This window comes from Xenopus tropicalis, chromosome 1 (genome assembly GCF_000004195.4).
Source record: "Xenopus tropicalis strain Nigerian chromosome 1, UCB_Xtro_10.0, whole genome shotgun sequence".
Classification (NCBI taxonomy): domain Eukaryota; kingdom Metazoa; phylum Chordata; class Amphibia; order Anura; family Pipidae; genus Xenopus; species Xenopus tropicalis.
Window position 1 is genome coordinate 139,861,162 of NC_030677.2, and position 22,223 is coordinate 139,883,384.

Genomic DNA, 22,223 nt, shown 5'->3' on the forward strand with positions numbered 1-22,223 from the left:
ATAGTTTATGTATGTGAGTGTATAGATTGGTAGGTGTGGGTTAGGTGTGCTGGGTTTACTTGGATGGGTTGAACTTGATGGACACTGGTCTTTTTTCAACCCTATGTAACTATGTAACTATGTAATGCATGCTCTACTGGGAGTTGCAGGGAGTTGTAACTTGACGGCCAAATCTAAGGTATTCCATCTGAAATTAATGCAGAGTGTTTGAAAATAGCATTACACCAACGAGAAAATGATGGTGATGTTTGTGTGACTGCTTAAAGAGAAGGAAAGGCATTTTGGCATTTTACTGCCAATAGATTCGCCACATTAGTGCCACCTGGAACACTATATTTATTCTGCAGAATGCTTTACCATACCTGAGTAAAGAGTCCTAGAAGCTCCCTCCTTTTGTTTAAGATAGCAGTTGCCATTTTAGGTTGGTTTTTCCTAGGTTCCTGCTGCAGCTCTAGCCATTGAAAGCTCAGCTCACACATTCCTAAGGGAGGGGGAAGTGAGTTCCTATGAATTATTATGGGTGGGTGGAGCAGGAGAAGGGAGGGGAAGAGAGCTGCAGACCAAAGTCTGATACCAAAGAACATGTTCACAAAAAAAGACAATAAATCCTGTGTTTCTTTTGATAGAGGACTCACTGCAGTGTTTCTGTGAGTGCTTATGGCTGTATTTACATCGACTTTTCTGGTGATAAAGCTTACTTAGTTTTTACCTTTAGTTCTCCTTTAACAAAACCCCTAACTAATGAGTACACAGAACTTAATTTACTGCTAACCCACTTGTTTGGCTCATGCTATCCATTTTCTTTACATTTGGCATGTTAGGTAAAAGAAACAAAACCTGCCAAGCTGGACTCTTTCAATATAAATCGGACAATGCCCACACTGTCCATCCATCTTCAATACATTTCAGTCACCTAAAGCTACCTTTCAAATATTACCTTTATAAATTAATTTAATAGTTCACTAAGACACGTTAAATATTAATAAAATTCCTCTATTTGCTCAAAGTAGTTTAGCAGTTTACTTAACTAATGAATTCATAAATCCTGCTACATGGCCTGGCACTGAAGCTCTTGCAATCCCAGTATCTTGGCAAGCTAGCTTTCCTGTTGCCACAGGCAGTATGAGGTTTATTTTAGAATCGTCGCAGAAGCTTTATCACATTCAAAATCCACCAGTAGAGGACGCCATCGTGAAATTATCAGCACTGGTAGCTCTAAAACCCATGTATAAGCACTTATGCCGCTATTCTGCTTTACGGCTAATTCTAATCCATGAATCCCTTTGCCAATATTACACATGGCAGCTGAACCAACTAATACAGCTGTTGTTTGTGATTGGCTAAATGCCTCTAGATAACGTGCCACGTGATTATATTCTACGTGGTTCCTACCAATAGTTACACCGAAAGCTAACATTCGGAATGACGTTCTGGGCAGGTTGTTCGTTGATTGGCTGCCTGGAGGGCACTGCACGTACACTTCCTACTAGGACGCCGGCAGACTGCGAAGGGGGTTGCAATGGCGGCGCCCGGGGTGAGCGTGGGTTTAATGGCTCATGAATGCAGATTTAGTTTAATAGAAAGCGATTTAGCGAGAATAGGGAACGTGTTTCCGTTCTTTGAGTGCAATGAATTCTTATAAGTGGGACATGCTTCAAAGCACCATATCGGTACTGATGTGTTCCATACACGTGTGAGAATGGGGGATGAAACGTTAGAGAGGAACATAGTGTCCCACACAGACGCCTGAAGGCTATTTAGCTTAATATTTAAAGTAATATTACTACCTATATGTTATTGTTCTGTAGCAGTGTTACCAGTCCAGCATGCTGAAGCCGTTTTACACTAAACCCTTACAGTGGATCTCCTCCTAACGAAACGAAAGAAAATGTAATTCTAAGCAGCTTTCTAATGTACATTAATTTAAAAATGTCAGTGGTTTTAACATATTTTTTTCAACATAACTGCAATTCAAAGCAGAGTCTATTTATTTTCTCTGCACTCCTGAGTTTTGACTCATTGAAAAATGTAGCAGAAGTCAGATATAAAGGAGAACTTACTTATGCTACATTGTTTAAAGAGTCAGATAACAAAAAGGAATAAAGACATACCACAATCAGTTGTCATTGCATTTAGAAAAGAATTTAAAACCATTGAAAATTTTTTAATTAATGCAGGTTAGAATTTTTTTTAGAATTGCATTTTCTTTAAATGTGCACAAAACAGTTCTTAGGTCCAGATTCCCATTAAAAATTTCTGTGTGAGACCTTAATTTTAGCATGCCTTAAAAGAGAGAACGCATTTAGAAATGTATTTAAAACATAGTACTGTTGTACGAAACAGCATCCCAAGAAGTATTTGTTTTTGAGTGCTCAAATACTTTGGAATAACGATGGGCTATTAACTGCTTTGATGAATTTTGAATAGTACTGTATTTGACTCTTGTTCTGATTTGTATATCACATTTCACTTTACTGGGGCTTATGGGTAATGTAGTTCCACAATTTTGAACCCTTATGATGATGTAATTAAGGGCTGGGACCTTGGGTGTTTAAAGCCAATGAATTTGTGAATACACCTACATTTGATAAAGTAGGCTGTCCCTGAAACATGTTGTGTGGCATGGCACAATAAATGCACGTTTGCAAGGAATTTAGTCTTGTCGAGTTTGTAGCAATATGGACCTAATGTTTGTAGGTGTCAGCCAGCCTCATCTGGCTAGTAGGCTATGGGACAATTAACCACAAAATAAAAAATATTCTGTAGGAACAACAAAGTCCAGCCGTATATGTTTGAGTGGCTGTTGTGGCCACTGGCATAAGGATGTGCAGAAGAAATTCCTTTAACAATAAATCTGTTAAAGTGAAGTTTTGTTTGATATTTGCCTAAGATTCTTTGTTTAGGTTCAATAAATTAAAAAAAAAATTAAATTTTAATTTAAATTTATTTTAAATTTAAAAGTTTAATTATATCTTGGTACAAGGTTTCATTATTACAGAGAAAAAGGAAATAATTTTTAAAAATTAGAATTATTTGTTTAAAATGGAGTCTATGGGAGATGGCCTTTCCATAATCCAGAACTTTCTGGATAATGGATCCTATACCTGTAATGTGTATGTTTGATGTATATTGTACATCTATTTTACAGCACTTTGGAATATGTTGACGCTATATAAATAATGATAATAAATTATGTTATGTTCCATAGTGCAAAACTGTGCACAATTTGGGATTCTTTTCTTTGCAACTCATCAATGTACTTACCAATGGACTGTGATCTAAAACAAAATAATCCTACAAAGAAGTTTAAGGATTCAGTGGGAGGAGAGGGGGATATGACAATCCAATCCTTGGAGGCCTCAGCTGATGCATAAGCTAGGGTTCTATAACTAAATGCCCAGCACATTGCAATTTGAGCAGCATAAGCAAAAACACAGGTTCCAACACATGACAACCAAAAGCGATACTGATTATCAGAATGCTGGAACTATAATAGGAGAGTGCCTTCTCCTTCCCTTAATTATGTTTGTCCCATATTTCTTGTATTACTGTTGCATTCAGTTGTCTCTCTTTTGTATAATGTTAATGAAATTGTGATTCATTATGAAACAAAAATGCCCATGTGATTTTTTTTTTTTTTCATTTTTTTTTTTGCTTTTGTGTGTCTCCTCAGGAAATTATTTTAGAGGATGTGCCTGCGTCAGTAAACCTGTTTAGAACTCTTCAAGATCAGGTGACACTTTTTATAAAAACAAAGGGATTGTTACACAAGCTTTTGGCTAATAAAAATGTAAAAATAAATAGAGTGGGAGTTTTGGCAACCATCAGTTGGTTGTTTCCAGATACATGCATACTTTAAGCATTTAAAGTTGCAGATCTGAATTGCTTTGTTTTTGGTCCGCTCTATAAGGCAATAATAAACTAGCATTTTTTTTCAGTGTCCCAAAGGTTAGCATGTAGTATTGTTTTAAGTGTCTCAGACTTGGGTGCTGAAAACAAATGTTTGGATACAGAGTCAAAGTCCTCTCTGACTGTATGTAACTGCCTGGTGAGATTGACTTTTACATATTTTTGCATTTGAAGTTTTGTGTTACTTTTAACCATAGTGGGATTAAGAAGTTATATGAATGCATGCTAAAGAAGGACATACGAGTGCCTGTAGATTATAGGGTTATCTAAAGCAACTAGTCAGATTATTATTATTCATTAATAAAACACTACTAATGCCGAATTTGGGGTTTCTAAAGTCATGTGGGCGTGCCATCCCCAAGACCTGATGTCCAGGGGCTGGCACTTTTGTGTTGGTAAAAAACAGCTCTACTAAATAAGGAGCACAGGAAGCCAGGTTACTGCCACAGATATCAAAGGGGTGGTTCACCTTTCAGTTAACTTTTGGTGTGTTATAGAATGGCCAATTCTAAGCAACTTTATAGTTGGTCTTCATTATTTATTTTTTATAGTTTTTAAATGATTTGCCGCCTCCTGCCTTTTTCCAGCTTTCAAATGAGCGGCACTGACTCCAGCAGCCAAAAACTATCTGTAAGGCTATAATGTTGTTGTTGTTGCTGCTACTTTTATTACTTTTCATTCTGTTTACGTCCTCGCCTATAAATATATCAGTCTCTCCTTCAAACCAATGCCTGGTCAGTAAGGTAATTTGGACCCTATCAACCAGATAACTGTTAAAATTCTGGAGAGCTGCTGAACAAAAAGTAAAATAATTACAAAACCACAAATAATTTAAAAAAAAAAAAAAAAAAAAAATTTGCACATTTTCTCAATAATACTCTCTACCTAATACTAAAACTGAACTCAAAGGTGAACAGCTTCTTTAATGACTTCCAATGCTCGATGAATTGTTGGGGCTCTACACTGCTAATACCAGTCTTTTGTCTGAAACCCCTAAAATGTCTCGGAAACCACTAAAAATGGAAAACTGATGTTTATATGAAATCATCAAATCATTAAAATATCTTTTGTAATTACAAAGTACTTGCTTCTACTGTGGGGGTGCTGTATCCTGTGTAGCTTGTGTTATCCAACAAGTTACAAAGAAAAGATTAAAGCCTGCATTAAAAAATGCACTTATTTTATAGGGGTAGTTCACTTTAAAATTAACTTTATGTATAATGCAGATATTGACATTATGAGGCTATTTGCAATTGGTCTTCATTTTACATGTTTTTTCAGTTATTTAGCTTTTTTTGTTCAGTAGCTCTCTAGTTTTGTATTTCTGCAGCTATCTGATTTATATGGTCTTATTCACCCTAGCAACCAGGTATTGGTTTGAACGAGAGACAGAAATATGAATTGTAGAGTGCCTGCCTAGAAAGATGTGTAATAAAAAGTAACAATTACAATAAATCGTAGCCTTGAAGAGTAGTCGTTTTTTTATGCTAGGGTCAGTGACCCCCATTGTATAATTCAAAAACCATACATAAAAAAAAAAACAATGAAAACCAATGGCCAATTTGCTAGAGAAAGGGCATTTTATAACATACTAAAAGTAATCTTAAAGGTGAACCACCCCTTTAATGTTTTGTTTTTTTGCCCCTGTTAATTGTTATATCCTTTGCTTTCTCTTCAGGTAACAAAAGTAACCGCACATGTTCAAGCCCTGACGCAGAAGGTCCGTAGCGGCATATATAACACTGACAAGGTGAGGTACATATTCTGCATATAGTCATGTGACTTGCTTATAGGTATGTGGATTCAATTTAGAGAACCCCTTTTACCTCTTATCCACAGGGTCTCAGCTTTCTAGAGTTAAAGGATCAGCTTCTTCTGTTTTACCTCCAAGACCTGACCCACCTAATGCTGGAAAAGACAAATGGCAAATCCATAAAAGGAAATCCTGGAATCCTGAGACTCGTGGAGCTACGCACTGTAAGTGAACACTGGAACAATTTATGGATTCATTCTCCCTGAGCTGTGAAAAAGCTGTTTTATTTTGTTTCTGTTGTTTGTGTGATTTTTTTTTTTTAAAGTTCATATGGGCTAAAGTTGTCATAAAGATAACAGAAGTTAATAAGGTCATTTAACTCTAAGGGCAGTTGCAGACGGGGAGATTAGTCAACCCGTGACAAATCTTTGTTGCCGCAGGCGACTAATCTCCCCGCAATGCCATCCCACCGGCAAGAATGGAAATCGCTGGTGGGATGGCATATACATTGCTACAATTTGCCAAAGTCACACAAAGTTGCCTTGAGAGGAAGATTTAGAAATCAGGCAAATTCGGGAAATCATAGCGACGTGTATGCCATCCTACGGGCGATTTACATGGCACTGCGGAAAGATTAGTCGCCCACGGCAATAAAAATTTCTCGCGGGGCGACTAATCTTCCCATCTGCCACTGCCCTAAGGGTGAAAACACACAGAGCTCCTAGTAGCAGCTACTTGTCACGGCTATAGAAAGACATTTCTGATAATTTACTGAAAATGATCTCTACGTGTGTTTTAGCAGAGGCAATTCTCAGTATTGTCTATGGCAGGGTATTTTCCGGCGTTTAGTGGCCGTGACAAGTAGCTGCTAATAAGTAGCTTCATGTGTCTTAGGTCAAGCACCCACAGAAGGATATCAAAAGTTCCCAAGGGCAAGACTTCACGGAGTGACTTACTTGCCTGCGATAGATCTCTGCTATTGCGGGCGAGAACCCACCCAAAAAGGGTTTTCACCGGCAACAATAGAAGTCGCCAGTGGAAAACCCTTAGCATCGCTTTGGTTTCCGAAGTAACACAAAGTTGCCTGCAGAAGCAGTTACTTGGCCGCGATAGCAGCAATCTATCGTGGGCAAGTAAGTCGCTCTGTGGGGTCTTGCCCTTGGGAACTTTTGATATCCTTCTGTTTAACAGGTAGGAAATTCTGGTTTAAGCAATATAACACTTTAGGTTTTTCCTAAACCAAGACCAGTTTTCATAGAAATGTCTGACTATAATTAATTCTCTGAGAGATTCTTTGTTCCCACAATTATTATAATGTTGTTAATATGGGTTTATAAAGCGCCACACTATACATTGAGCATACAAAATTACATCCAAAGCAACTAATAGTCGATACAAGAGGTGAAAAGGACCCTGCAAAAAAGAGCTTACAGTCTATTATTTAGATTTACCTATGGAGAGATAAAAGGAACACCCACCGTAAAAATGTACCAAACACCTAACTTGTTCATTCTATCAAAAATAATTTTTCTTATTTGAAAATGGTTACATCTTAGCGAAATGTTTACTGTTGTCACCATATTTCCTGGTTAGGGCATTGATAAGGGATTTTCTCTTTTTAGGTATTGGAGAAAATGCGTCCCATTGATCAGAAACTGAAATACCAAATAGATAAATTGGTTAGAGCTTCTGTGACAGGAAGTCTGGGGGAGAATGACCCTTTGCGCTTTAAACCCAACCCTCAGAACCTTATAAGTAAGGTAAGTTTTGAGAAAACTGTGAATTACATTGATGTGCATGTACCATTAAGCCATTGATATTTCTTCCTTTACCCTCATATCCTTTTTAATGCATTTTGTTTTGATTTCTTCAGCTCTCTGAGGCTGATGAAGGAGAGTCAGACAGCGGTGAAGATTGTGCTGAGAGTGGGAATGCCAAAAAACCTCAAAGCAAAGTGAAGAAATACATCCCTCCTAGGCTTGCACCTGTTCACTATGGTATGATGATGTGGAATGTGTACAAGTGGTTATCAGCACTCTTTATAAAATAAGTGGAGAGTACATATACTGTGTGGATATCCAAACAAGTAATTTAAGCTGGGTTTTATTATGAGTACTTTCTTCCATTGACAGATGATACAGAAGCAGAGCGAGAGCACAGAATTATAGAACGAGCTAAGAAATTAGCCCTTAGCAGCTCAACTATCCGAGAGCTGAAGGAACAGTATTCAGATGCTCCTGAGGAGATCCGAGAGGGTCGGGCTTATCATATGATGCGCCATGATAAAGAAGAGCAGCATAGGTGAGAATTTAATAACTGATCTAATCACAACCTGTGTAGCATCCATTTAACAAAGTTCATGGTAAAGACTGCTTCTAGAATTCCCGGATGCTTCAGACTGGTCAATGTATGATATATATAGATCTTAGTGGTGTCAACTGTCTTTTGGTCTACCTTCTTTACCCAGGATAAACCATGAGGAGTCCATGATGGTGCGTCTGAATATGACACGTAAGGAAAAGGCTCGAAAGAAGAGAGTGCTGGCCATGACATCACAACTCAATTCACTGACACATTTCTCTGATATCAGTGCGCTAACTGGTGGAGAAGGCAGGACAGACGTAAGTTTGTTGCATAAGGAGAGCGAAAGAAAGCCGTTGGGCAGAGATCCATGTCACATAGGATATCTGTAGTGATCATTAGGGATTTATCATGAAAATGTATTGTCCTTCCATGTTTAGGATCTGGTCCCTTCTGTGAAGAAATCAAGGAAAGGTCCCAAAAAAAGCAAAAAGAGGAAAGGTGAATATTTCAGATTTTCTCTTTTTTTTTGGCATGGGGTAGGAATTAAGGATGCACTCAATCCATAATTTTCGAATTTGGCTGAATATTGTTTTCTCCACAAAAAAATTAAATTCTAAATTAAAACCCTACTTTGCATGTTCCAATTTGAGCATAATAAAACTTTTTTTTGTCCAGATAACACGACACACAAATGTTATATATTGTGGTGTTTTCTCTGCTGTTGGAAAACCACCATTCTTATCCCATTCTGTATCCCTCACAGGTTTTTAGGATGTAGTCCTGCTTCTGTGAGCACTGCCATGCGCATTGGTAGTGTCTCCACTGGCAGAGAAAACACATGTTACATTAGCCTAAGGGTTCGTATTGGGCTGAACAGTATTGATTCAAATAATTACAAATCATGCAAAAAAGAGCTGGGATTCAGTGCATTCCTAGTAGGGATATGTTGCTTCATGCATATGTCTGGATCAAGAACAGATCACATCTAACTTCTTTCTTCCACAGGTTTCAGGAAACGTCACTGAGTTATTATCACAGCAAAACAGGACATGGAGCTATATGTTTTTTAATAAATGATCCTGCTAAATTGATTTTGGTTATTTGCACCTCTAGTGCAAGACCATGGCTGTAGCATTCAACAGCATTGTTGATGACTGTTTTATTATATTTTATCAACTTGCCCACCACAGGTGACCAGGACCCCTGAGGCAGCTCTGAGAACAGAGTACCATTAACTATAGTTATAATAGGGGCACAAGCTTTTTCTGGTGAAACTGCTCATTTAATGTAGAAAATTGCATATATGCATAAGTAAATAATATGGTAGCTTCATGTGGTATGAACACCTTGGTGCTTCAGTATACAAAGCATTGCAGGCATGGAAAAACTTTCATATAAAAACTGGTAAGCAAAAAAAGCATAAGGGGTCATTTACAATGCACTAGCCAAGGTGCAATTGCACTGCCTGATGCCCTTGAAGAATGGCCGCAAGCTAAGACAGAGACCTGTGACTTTCTCCACAAAGACAACACTGTCTGCACTAGTCAGCGATGTAATGCAGAGGGAGGCACGTCGGCCTGTAACTTGCTCATCATTCAAATTTGCAACTTAAAGCGTCAGGAAGTGCAGCCCACATCAGGAACCTGGACAGGGCTAAGCTGCTCCTTCTCACACTGCTCCTTGTGCTGTTTTTTTGTTTTTTTTTAATTCGGTGCAGCTTACACTGGGGCAAAAGTGCTTAAGTGAGCACCGGGGAGTGCAGAGCTTGCAACCTTTAGTGTGCTAGTACTTGCGTCCCAGGTAAGTGACTCCTATAGTATCCAATTCTGAAGTGCACATAAGGAGATTTAAGGCAAGATAGTCCTGAAAATGCAAACTGGTCCTAAGCCTTCAAATTGGTGTTAAATAGTAACTTGCCTTCAGAAAAAATGTTTTAGAACAGTGCACCACAAATTTGTTTTTTTCCCATTTCTTTCTATGAAATTTCTAGTGACTTTATTTCCCCCAGATTTTCACATTTAGCAGCTCAGAAAGATACGAATATACACATATACCCAAAAATACAATTTTGACCAACGATAGAAAATGTAATTCTAAGCATGTTCCAATATACATTCATGAAACATTTTCCTGTGTTTGTGTTATTTATAAATGTAATCAAAACTGAAAGCAGTATTTGCCAATTTTTGCACTGCCAATTCTCTCTCTCTTCAAGCATAGTAGCAGAATTTAGCCTTGCATGCTTATTTACAGGTCTTGTTTCTGCTACATTGTTAAATTAAAAAAACGCACACCAGCCATTGCTCTACACTGGCTAGTGAGCTGCCATTCTGCCTATGCTCCCAGCTTTCTAATTTTTCTCCAGTTACTCTACAATTAGCATTTCAGTCAGATTAGGGAAAAAGGTGGGAGTACATATGCTAGCATATATAGCTTTAGGGTGGGGATCCCTGAACTTTTTTACTTGTGAGCCACATTCAAATGTAAAAAGAGTTAAGGAGCAACACAATAGAAAAAAAATGTTCAAAGGAATGCCAAACAAGGGCTATGGTTGGCAATTTGGTAGCCCCTATGTGGACTGGCAGCCTACAGGAGGCTCTGTATAGCAGTACAACTGGTTTTATGCAACTAAAGCTTGCCAAAAAGCCAGGAATTAAAACAATAAATACCTTCTTTAAGGCCATTGGAAGCCTCATCCAGCCACTGGTTGGGGATCATTGCTTTAGGGTGAGGGCACACTGGATGAACTGTCCACTTCCCCTCACCTGAGTTTTGTAAGCAGGTGGAGAGAAGCAAAACAGCTCCTGTGTGTAGCTGCACTAACAGGCACGGCATTGGCCTGAGTGCAGCTACACAGAATGGAGACTGGCTTAAAAAAAACAAGAAAGCATATATGTGCCCTCACCATTATGGTCTCTTATCTTTACATCATATGAGAAAAAGATTTATTCCTCTTAGGAAGAGGTCCATTTAGGACCTAATTTGGCTGATCGTGCATCCAGGAGTATCATGCCACACTTCCCAAGCTTTTTGTAAAGGGATTATAACGCAAGGAAGAGTGAAGCAGGTGATAAGCTTGTGGACAGCTAGGCTGTAGCCAGTGGAACATAATAATATTTGATATCCTTGCTGCGGGGATCTCAAAACTACATGTTGTTGCACGTTGACAAGTGAGTGCCATTCGGGAATTTTTGCTTTTATATGCATATTTCTTCTACAAGCAGCCAAACTGAGCACCATGTTTGTATGTACAGTATTGTAATCTGTCTCTAAACACGAACTATTGTGTTATTCCCTAGGTAATGGCAAGGTTAGGGCAATGGTACATGGAGTGTTTGTGAAAAATGAATGCCTTTCTTTTGGCCGTTGGCAATTTACCACATACGGGTATAGGATATGTTATTTGGAAATCCGTTATCCAGAAACTCTGAGTTACAGAAAGCCCATCTGCCATAGACTCTATTATAGACAAATAATTAACATATTTTTTTACTGTAATAATAAAACAGTACCTTGTACTTGATCCTAGCTAGATATATTTAATCATTATAAGAGTAAAAACAATCCTATTGGGGTTTTTTTTAATGTTTAAATTATTTTTAATCAGACTAAAGATATGATCTAAACTATGGAAAGATCCCTTATATGGAAAACCCCATACCTGTACTCAGTTTTCTCCTAAGGGCTGTGTTAAACCATTTGTGGTAAACAATTTAACTATAAAATTAATTTAAGTTTAGATTTTATGCATAAATATTTTTGTACATCACTTATACTCTGAAGTTGCATGCTTACAGGAACACTGAACAGAGAAGTGCTAATAACAGCTGCAACATTACTTACTGTTATTGCCAATACACACTGTGTATTGTAGGAGAGCTTGCTGTACCTCTCCTGCTGTGGTCAGCAAATGTCCATTTTCCCTTCTTTCCCACACACTCACCTCTCTGGGTAGAGTAATCTTGTTAGGCTATTAGTAGGAACTGGTGAGATCGAAGGTATTGAGCGGAGAGAAGGCAGCGGATTTCAGACAACTTAACACTGATCAGCACTAAGTGAAAGTCAATATGCACAAGCGGGAAATCAATTCAGGGCAGAGAGAGACAGGGAGGGTGCGCAAGGGAGTCTGAGGGTGATAGGAATTGACTGAGAGGGTGCTAGAAAAATAAAGTGAGAGACCTTGACAATGTTAAGAGACTCAGTTCAGTTTAACACATGCTAGTCCACATTCAGTAATCATGCTGCAGGTAGTGTATCTACACTTACATTCTCTGGGATAGAAAAATAAGGGGGTGTATTTATAAAAAGGCAAGAATGCAATTGTATGACTAGGCAGTGGCTCCCTATTTATCACCACATGTCATAGATGAATTGGAAAATTCAGTGCAATTGAGGCTGTTGTTTGTTGTCACATGATAGTGCGGGAATCAGTTTGATGCAGAACAGTATTACAGGAGACATGCTAAAATTAATGTGGGCTATCATTAACCAAACTCAGCATTAAGAAGGGTTCTGAAAGAATGCTTTATTAATATTTCTATATAGTTAACATAACAATGTATCCCATTCATGTCTCTTGTTTAAGCCTAAGTTTTTTTCCTTCACTACCAGATCCTAAGGTAAATGCAAAAATATATGCTAAACAAACACTGTTCTGTGAGAACTCTCTTGTACCCTATCCAATCCTGGAGGAAAAAAAAAAAAAGGAAGATTTAAGATGACTAATTTATATTGTGGTTGCTTGATGCATGTACATGGGACTGCAACTGACAAAAGTGATATGCAATTTTATGCCGGAGCGAAAGACATCAATTGAGGTTGCTATTTTATATGTACAGTATAACACTTCATAGAACATGTGCTTCCAGAAGCTGCTTGTAATGATCTGCTCGATTAATCTTGAGAAATGTTGACATTTTCCCTGGGACTGGAGAATCGCTGAGTACACCTAGGGCAGAACACAACACTACTAAGTAATTCTACTCAGTTACAGAATATAAATGTATTACATTCTAATGAAGTAAAACAAAATCGCAGCCCCATGATCTTACCTAACTGCTTGCAGATCTCTTCTACTTCCATAAGAGCACTCTTCACTTCTTCTTGTGTTTTCACGAGAACCTCTACCTCACCCACAGAAAAGTCAAAATCTGCTGTATCTAAGTCCACTACTACCTTATGCTTAGAGCCATTTCGTGGTGGAAACTCAAATCTACGCCTCCTTGTCACAAAGCTGGCAAACTCCTGCAGTTGCAGTAAGTCCAGGCTGTGGGGGCACGGGATATTCAGTTCTTCACTCACTCTGCGGGTAATATCTGCCTCACAACTCAGCTCCAGGTACTGTGTAGAGGCTCCATTCAGGCCTCTGGTTCCCCGCTGTGGTGGGTATTTAAGCTCCCAGCTGTCTTCCCTCCGCCGTAACCAGACATCACCCAGTGTTAGCCGACAGTCAGGGGTGTCATAATAAGAATCTCTGAATGTTATTTCATTCTGCAACTTTGCTCCCAGTCTGAGCAGTTCATCCTCTACTTGGGGGCCTGGAACAAACTTTCGTTCCACTTCAATTGGGCCAGATGACAGAGTTGGCGATTGCATGTTCCTCTAGAGAATTGTCGACACCTAGAAAGCAATACAGGACCTACAGGCAGGCACAGGAGGAAAGGATGATGCAGGAAAGAAGAGAGAATAAAGTTCTCAGTGAGATGAATATCTTGCTATCACAAGACCTGCAGGGCAGAGATTAACCACTTCCATACAAGAGACCTGCTGAGCAGCTATTAAAGCAATCCATTCATTATTGAATGCTCCCCTGCTAGAGGGGTTTGAAGGGTGGTGATTAAACCACTCCACATCTGTGAGTAGCAGATTTGGATTTTAGTGATTAAGCCTACCCTGCCAGAATAATGTGACACTGTAACAGTTATCGTAAAAAACCCCTGAACCTGCAGTATGCAGTTGTTAGAAATACATATATATATACAACTAGAAAGAATATGCCGCCCACACAAGTCTTAGATGCAAAAAACAAAAAAAATGTTTTATTTGGATCAAGGACTGACGTTTCGGCCGCACAAGCAGCCTTTCTCATCAGTCCCTGATCCAAATAAAATTTTTTTTGTTTTTTGCATGTAAGACCTGTGTGTGCGGCATATTCTTTCTAATTTTGTATGCTCACTTTATACTGCACCCAGGCAAATTATTACTTCGTTATACGTGAGTGCCTGCTTTGACCTGTTCTTATATACAAACCGGATTCCGAAAAAGTTGGGACACTAAACAAATTGTGAATAAAAACTGAACGCAATGATGTGGAGGTGCCAACTTCTAATATTTTATTCAGAATAGAACATAAATCACGGAACAAATGTTTAAACTGAGAAAATGTACCATTTTAAGGGAAAAATATGTTGATTCAGAATTTCATGGTGTCAACAAATCAAGTAGCAATAAGAGGCTGGAAAAAGTAAATTTGAGCATAACGAAGAGCTGGAAGACCAAATAACACTAATTAGGTCAATTGGCAACATGATTGGGTATAAAAAGAGCTTCTCAGAGTTGCAGTGTCTCTCAGAAGCCAAGATGGGTAGAGGATCACCAATTCCCACAATGTTGCGCAGAAAGATAGTGGAGCAATATCAGAAAGGTGTTACCCAGTGAAAAATTGCAAAGATTTTGCATCTATCATCATCATCACTGTGCATAATATCATCCAAAGATTCAGAGAATCTGGAACAATCTCTGTGCGTAAGGGTCAAGGCCGTAAAACCATACTGGATGCCCGTGATCTCTGGGCCCTTAAACGACACTGCACCACAAACAGGAATGCTACTGTAAAGGAAATCACAGAATGGGCTCAGGAATACTCCCAGAAACCATTGTCAGTGAACACTGACAATGAAACTCTACAGTGCAAAGAAGAAGCCATTTCTAAGCAAGATCCACAAGCTCAGGCGTTTTCACTGGGCCAGGGATCATTTAAAATGGAGTGTGGCAAAATGTTCTGTGGTCAGACGAGTCACAATTCGAAGTTCTTTTTGGAAATCTGGGACGCCATGTCATCCGGACCAAAGAGGACAAGGACAACCCAAGTTGTTATCAACGCTCAGTTCAGAAGCCTGCATCTCTGATGGTATGGGGTTGCATGAGTGCGTGTGGCATGGGCAGCTTGCATGTCTGGAAAGGCAGCATCAATGCAGAAAAATATATTCAGGTTCTAGAACAACATATGCTCCCATCCAGACGTCATCTCTTTCAGGGAAGATCCTGCATTTTTCAACAAGATAATGCCAGACCACATTCTGCATCAATCACAATATCATGGCTGCGTAGGAGAAGGATCCGGGTACTGAAATGGCCAGTCTGCAGTCCAGATCTTTCACCTATAGAGAACATTTGGCGCATCATAAAGAGGAAGGTGCGACAAATAAGGCCCAAGATGATTGAACAGTTAGAGGGCTGTATAAGACAAGAATGGGAGAGCATTCCTATTCCTAAACTTGAGAAACTGGTCTCCTCGGTCCCAAGACGTCTGTTGAGTGTTGAAAGAAGAAGGGGAGATGCCACACAGTGGTGAAAATGGCCTTGTCCCAACTTTTTTGGGATTTGTTGACACCATGAAATTCTGAATCAACATATCTTTCCCTTAAAATGGTACATTTTCTCAGTTTAAACTTTTGTTCCGTGATTTATGTTCTATTCTGAATAAAATATTAGAAGTTGGCACCTCCACATCATTGTATTCAGTTTTTATTCACAATTTGTTTAGTGTCCCAACTTTTTTGGAATCCAGGTTGTATATATATATCAATCCAAATGGTGTCCGCACTCCAAGGCTCAATATTCTGCGGGGTGCTTAGCCAAAATTATGTCTGTATAGAAAATAATCATCTGTGGCCAGCACAACCTTCAATGTTTCACCAAAAATTTTTTATTGTAGATATATTGTTAAAACCAACGTTTCGGTCCTTATTATTATCCTTGAGAAAGGTCCTAATAAGGACCGAAACGTTGGTTTTAACAATATATCTACAATAAAAAAATTTTGATGAAACATTGAAGGGTGTGCTGGCCACAGATGATTATTTTCTATACATATATATATATATATATATATATATATATATATATATATATATATAATATATGTAATTTTTTTTCTTGGGGGACACACATAATAGTGGAGTCTGATTTCTTAAGTTTCCAATGACCTGCAATATAGCTCAGGGTTTTCTGAATTAAAATCACATTCTAATGAAATATATTCATCCATATTTAAAATAGTAGCTTGTGAACTAGCATTAAAGTAGCAGTAAACCCCCTGTTTCCAGCAAAAAGGATTCATTTTTTTTTTAACACATCCTACCAGAAGTCCAACATTCAAATAAGCAAATGTTTCCTTTTACCATGCCAAGAGTTAGGCACACAGTTGTACTCTTTTAGGCCCTGGGTATTATTAGAACAGCAAGAACAAAGTGTATTATATTTAATATTAAATATTACAAAAAGGTGAACAGTACATATGTCAAAGGCATATTACAGATATGTAATATTCAGTTATCTACAGTCCTGTAAGTCTGACATTTGCTGTGGGCAAGCTATTTGAAGTTTTATTAAGGAATCACATTCAAGGTTATGTACTGGCATTATAAGTAAAAATCCTCTAAATTAACTAGCACTTAGGCGGGTTTTCCTTAGGCAAACAGGTTGAACTTGATGGACTTGTCTTTTATTTCAACCTTATCTACTATATTACTATGAATGTAGATCTCTTGTGTTTCTTGTCCCACCCAAGACACCAGAATACCTTGGGCTGTGCCAGTTAACCCTTACATCGCCTTTAGCATCACAATACTAAATTGTGCAAAACTGTAAGTTCCATGCAGGATGTTACAACTGTATGAAAGATTTGACTGAATCTGAGGACTGAGCAGCAAACAGCCATATGAGGTTCAATGCTGACACATGTAACATGTTTTTTTGGCTATTTAACTTTTTATTCGGCAGCTCTCTAGTTTGGTTGCTAAGGTCATTTTTTCCCTAGCAACTAGGCAGTGATTTGAAGCAGAGACTGGAATTTGAAAGGATAAAGGACTAAATAGAATAAGTAATTAAAAGTAACAATAACAATCAAACTGTAGCCTCAGAGAGCAATAGATTTTTGTGTGCCGGGAGGAGTGTACCGAAGCAGATCCGCTTCTCTCAGCCAGGTAGAAAAGCGCAGGGCTGAGGGAAGTGGAGATACTTAAGGTTATCTATGAACTAAAACTTGTTTCCCACACCAGACTTGGTAGCTAACAAACCTCATGCTCCGAGTATTCTGGCCCCGGAACCAGAAGGAAGCTCCTAATTCGGCCGGCCATGTTGGGGCACACACATGCATAATGAGTGAATGCATGCGAAGTAGAAACAGGGTAAACCAAGTATCAGATCTCCTTTTCTTTACCACCATCTATCCTTACACCTTTGTTCATACTGCATGTCATTCTCTCCTTTTTCCATCCCTTTACATCTGCAATTTTTTTCATTCCCACATTCTCTCCTAATACCCAGTATGCCATTCCATCCCTACAATCCATGTTCTATTCACCCCCATTTGTTGTTATCTCATGCTTTCCCCCTTTCTATTTTATGACTCAGTGTTCTCAACATCTGCCACCATGTTACATTTTTTTAAAACAGAAATGTCATCCTATTTTCCTTCTTCTTTATACTGCAGGATCATTCTTTGTCCAACACTGTCCTGTTACTGCATCTTAAACTGCATCACTGGTGCTTTTTGAGTGTATTTGGTATTAAAGAAAAGATCCAGCTCTGTGAAAGGACCATTTTGGGAGTTCAAAGTGATTTTCTGATGCATAAGAATGGCACACTCCTGCTGTACAAGGAGACTGCTGCCATGAAAAGTAAAATTTAAAACAGAGAGCAAAGCCTACCCCTAGTTCAAGCCTTGTGATCCAATGTCAGAATATTTCTCAAATAGATGTTATAATTTCTGTCTGCAGAAGACGCTGTAAACAAGAGACCTATTGTGTCATCCTCATCTCCTAGTATTATATTCCCTTCCCTGTAGATGTGCAGTGTCTCGGAAAAAAAAATTGTTTAAATCATATTTTTACCTCATAAAAATTGTAATTATATTAGAGCTGCAGAGGCACCCTCTCTGCTCCGTCTCTGGGCTGAATTAAGGACTGGGTGTTTGCATTCATTCTTCTACAGGAAGTGGTCATCACTGTGAGTGACAATCACAGCTGTGCAATAGCAGCCCAAGTCCCGCCCCATATTTCTTTGCTCCTAGCCACAATCAAACTGTCTCGGCTTGTTTCGGCTCATGGCTGCTGGTAGAGTGGCAGCTTTCACCCAAACTTCCTGAAGTTATGTTGTGTCCCATTACTTATTCCCAGAACTTCAATCTGCACATATTCTACTACATAAAATAGCCTTCCGTGTGAAATATTCACGCATTTAAAGCAGTAGATGATGTTTCTTACACTAGCATTCACTCTGTTCTGCCAGTGTGTGCATTTTCTGGTTAAAATCCACCTCTTTTGTGTACTGAAAGGCAGATGACATCCCTGCAGATTGAAGCTACAGGAATGGTAATGCATTTCTGTAAGTGAGGAAAGCAACACCTTGAATTTGCCTTATAGTATGCTGTGGCCTTCCTGCTGTCACAATTTCCTTCCCTGTGAGCTAACTGATTAGTGACACTGAATTTTGACAAGATTTTATGTTCCTGCATGTGATCCTCTATCTGTCACAGAACTAGAGTTGCCACCTATACAGTTTTCACCTGAAACTCAAGACTTTGAAATTAATGATTTTAGCCAATTGCCAAATGCTGTATCATTATATGCCCCCCTGTCATTTCAGAGCTGTCATCGCCCTGCTCCTAATGGCACCCACCCCACCCAAAACATCAGTCCCCAACCCCTGGACTCACCACAAAAGGGGACAACCCTACATAGACTGACTTGGTTTTGAAAAGAAACAGTTGTAGTCCTTTGGCAGCTGGAGCACCACCAGCTCACATGGAGGAACATGCAGTTTTGGCATCAAATAGAACATATTAAGGTAGCCTTCCAGTTGTTACAAAAAAAGAACTGTCTGTACCTTTGGCTGGTGTAAGTACAGGGACGGCTTGAGGCACACTTGCTAAGTGCTATTAGATAACATAAAGAATGCACACTCTTTATTGTGAGTAGGTGGCTTTTTGGCTGTCACAGAACTAGAACTGCTTCCATTTAAGGCCACCAAGTTACAATAATACATAAGTAGGTCGGCCCTCATCTGTGATCATATCACAGCTTGCTAATAAGGCTCAAGAAAGCTGTGGCTGACAGCAGGAGGACCACAGCATACAAGAGGTACTGCTTTAATTGACGGACTTGTCCCACGGGAAGGTGTTATACACAGGTTTGTGTAAATGTGTCATGGCTTGGACAAAGGAGATTTCTAAAAAATACTGATGCTCATCAGACTAGAAAAGTTTACAAACCAAACTCCACCTTCTCACTGTCAGGCAGATTGTGTACAATTCAACATCATGGTTACCCACCCTAGGAATGGTCACCGAACAAAGTTCAGGTGGTAAGCAAGGCAAATAAGACTCTGGGAGATCTCAAAGAACTTCAGGCTAACTTCTCAGGAACGAAAGGCCTCTCTTGCATTAGTGAATTCAGTATTCATGAGTCCACCATCAACAGAACCTTGAACATGGCAGGGTTGCAAGGAAAAATCCACTACCATACAAAAAGAACATTGCTACCTATCTTCAGTTTAGTAAATTCCACGTGGATCACATGTCAGAAGGCTATTGAACTTGGCTTAAATTAAATGTGTCCAGCATAAAAACTTTATGTATATGTTGGTGGTGGTATAATGGTTTGAACCTGCTTTGCTGCCTCTGGACCAGGACAGCTTGTCATTATTGATGAAATTGTGAATTCTGAATTGTACCAACAAATTCCTCAGAACAATGAATCTGTCCATCCACATTTTAATTCTGTAACCCAGGGGTCCCCAACCTTTGTGTGAGCTACATTTAAATTGAAAAAGTGTTGGGGATCAACACAAGCATGAAAAAAGATCCAAGGGTTGGCAGCCTACATAAGGCTCTGTTAGGCATTATACTGGGTTTTTATGCAACCAAAACTTGCCTTCAAGCCAGAAATTCAAAAATAAGCACCTAATTTAAGGCCACTGGGAGCGACATCCAAGGGGTTGGTGAGCAACATGTTGCTCCCAAGCCACTGGTTGGGGATCACTGCTGTAACCCTTGCTTGATAAATTATTCTAAGACTTCTCCACTTGTTATAAATTAATGTAAAGTAATGTGTAACTTGCTGTTGCAATATAAATGATGATGATATTGATGACAAGACAACAACCCATGGTGACAAGACAACCCATAACACAAGTCAGTCTACTGAAGAAAGCAGTTAATTTGGTCAAAGTCATAATTTGGCCCTGACCTGTTGTGGAAGGGCCCAAAGTAGCTAGTTTATGCAAGGAAGCCCACCAATATACCTAAATTGAAACTGTTCTGTAAGAGAAATGGAATAAAAAATCCCCCCAAGCTTATGCGCAGGACTCATCAACTAGTGAATTGCAGGTCAGGGAAAAACCCTCACCTAACTCTAACCTACAAAACCTCAACCCACACCCAACTCTAACCTACAAAACCTCAACCCACACCCAACTCTAACCCACAAAATGATGCGATTGCAGGACCTGTACTCAGCCCATATGCACATTAATGTGTGCACTACTTCTGCATATACTTTAGGTTCCAAGTATATGCAAGTTCCAATCACCTGACCTAAGGGTAAACTCGCAGGTCTCACAGGATCATTAATGGTTACTGCAAACGTTTTATTGTACTGTAGTTTTTGCTGCCCAAAAGTAACACCAGTTACTGAAAACATACTTTTGCAACACACAAATATGTAGCTTTGGATAATTTTCTCAAAAAATAACATTTTAACTCATTTGTTCTTAATATCTAGTTTTAGGACTTGTGTGAACAGATCACATTTTAGGTTATATTTATGGAGAAAAATTCCAAAGGGTTCACAAAATTTTAAGCACCACTGTACACTCACTGGATAACATTGTGAAACCTAAACATTTTGTACTATAGTATAAAAATCACTATATAATTTTCTACCGATTACCTTCCCCGCCTGTCAGCTGACAATATTTTAAATTTGCTAAAAAGTATTTCTTTCGTGTATTTAGTGTTTGTGGTAAAATTTGCACAATAGTCTACTCAGCCAGTTCACTGAAATTAGAAGAGGACACAAAATACAAACAAAACAGTAGGAGCTAAATACAAATTACTATGGCTCATTTATAAATTCTGGACAAATCTAGGTAGTATTAAACCTGTGTAGTAACCCATAGCAACCAATCAGTGATTAGCCTTTATTCAGCCAGCTGCAGGTTGAAAAATAAAAGCAAAAAAATTGATTGATTGCCATGGGTTACTGTAAATTGCCCCCCAGTGTTGAAAAAAGAGCCCCACTGTGGTTGTTGAACACAAAAACTGTATGTATTTAAGTACAATCTGCTCTACTATGTGCGATTTAAGGTTCAAATACATTAACTTAACTTTTTATGGTTGAGAGTAGTATCAGATACTGTCAGGCAGTTTGTCAAATTTTCAACAAAACTGACCAAAATCTACGCATATGTACAGGATAAAATTTCACCACCTTTAATATGCTGGTTTTGATTGGACATACAGTATAGTAAATCTGTTAAGCAAATGATTGTTATTGGCTTGTATATAAATTCAACAATGTAATAGATAATGGACTGCCCACCTGATCTATCTTTAGAAAATCAATGTTTGTATTGTGTGTGTGAAACCAAGTCAGCCTATATTGCCCATAAGTATTTTATCAGTGCCCACTTTAAAGTTGCCGCACACATATGTTTGGTGATTACTATCCTTACCAAAGGTTGTCTTGATCAAAGATACATCACCACTGGCCACGGCACAGATGAGATGGCAGGTCAGACAGCTGCATAATGGGAAGTAAGAAAGAGATGTCTAGGGAGTTAGGGGGTTGTGGTCATAATTAAGCAGCATACAGTTCCTGCATGTAGGAAAGTATGTACTTATGAAATGTTTTACTCTAGACTTATGCAAGTTAATCTGTGAGGATTTAGCTCCTCTAAAGTGTATTTACACTTAACCTGCATTTTCTATTCGAGACTGAGCGAATTTCCAGCCTTGGCCAAAGCTGTAATTGAA

General features: G+C 38.7%; 4 protein-coding genes across 6 annotated transcripts in view; 2 read left to right on the plus strand and 2 right to left on the minus strand.

Moving 5' to 3' along the window:
* LOC100485637 (myosin-7) overlaps positions 1-22,223 on the minus strand; it is a 126,191-nt gene that overhangs the window by 49,822 nt on the left and 54,146 nt on the right. The window lies entirely within an intron of this gene.
* ngdn (neuroguidin) lies at positions 1,512-10,138 on the plus strand. Of its 2 annotated transcripts, none has more exons than NM_001037257.1 (10): positions 1,512-1,534; positions 3,674-3,733; positions 5,588-5,659; positions 5,749-5,886; positions 7,285-7,422; positions 7,536-7,659; positions 7,795-7,963; positions 8,130-8,283; positions 8,404-8,464; positions 8,972-10,138. In NM_001037257.1, the coding sequence occupies exons 1-10, from the start codon at positions 1,520-1,522 to the stop codon at positions 8,989-8,991; spliced, it is 951 nt and encodes a 316-aa protein (NP_001032334.1). In that variant the 5' UTR covers positions 1,512-1,519; the 3' UTR covers positions 8,992-10,138. The 2 variants fall into 2 exon arrangements, with proteins under 2 accessions (NP_001032334.1, XP_017947379.1); XM_018091890.2 differs by lacking the exon at positions 1,512-1,534 and adding an exon at positions 1,614-1,670 and having other exon boundaries at positions 8,972-10,093.
* thtpa (thiamine triphosphatase) overlaps positions 12,467-22,223 on the minus strand; it is a 63,894-nt gene continuing 54,137 nt past the window's right edge. Inside the window, 3 exon segments of one of the 2 annotated variants that reach the window (NM_001097331.1) lie at positions 12,477-12,914; positions 13,018-13,604; positions 18,082-18,139. In NM_001097331.1, the coding sequence (NP_001090800.1) occupies positions 12,814-12,914; positions 13,018-13,561 (645 nt within the window). In that variant the 5' untranslated portion in view covers positions 13,562-13,604; positions 18,082-18,139 and the 3' untranslated portion in view covers positions 12,477-12,813. 2 annotated transcript variants of the gene reach the window in all.
* The window catches only part of zfhx2 (zinc finger homeobox 2), a 57,337-nt gene continuing 53,587 nt past the window's right edge, over positions 18,474-22,223 (plus strand). Inside the window, exon 1 of the mRNA XM_031891153.1 lies at positions 18,474-18,561. The gene's annotated coding sequence lies outside the window, so the exon portion shown is untranslated. The remainder of the gene's footprint in view (positions 18,562-22,223) is intronic.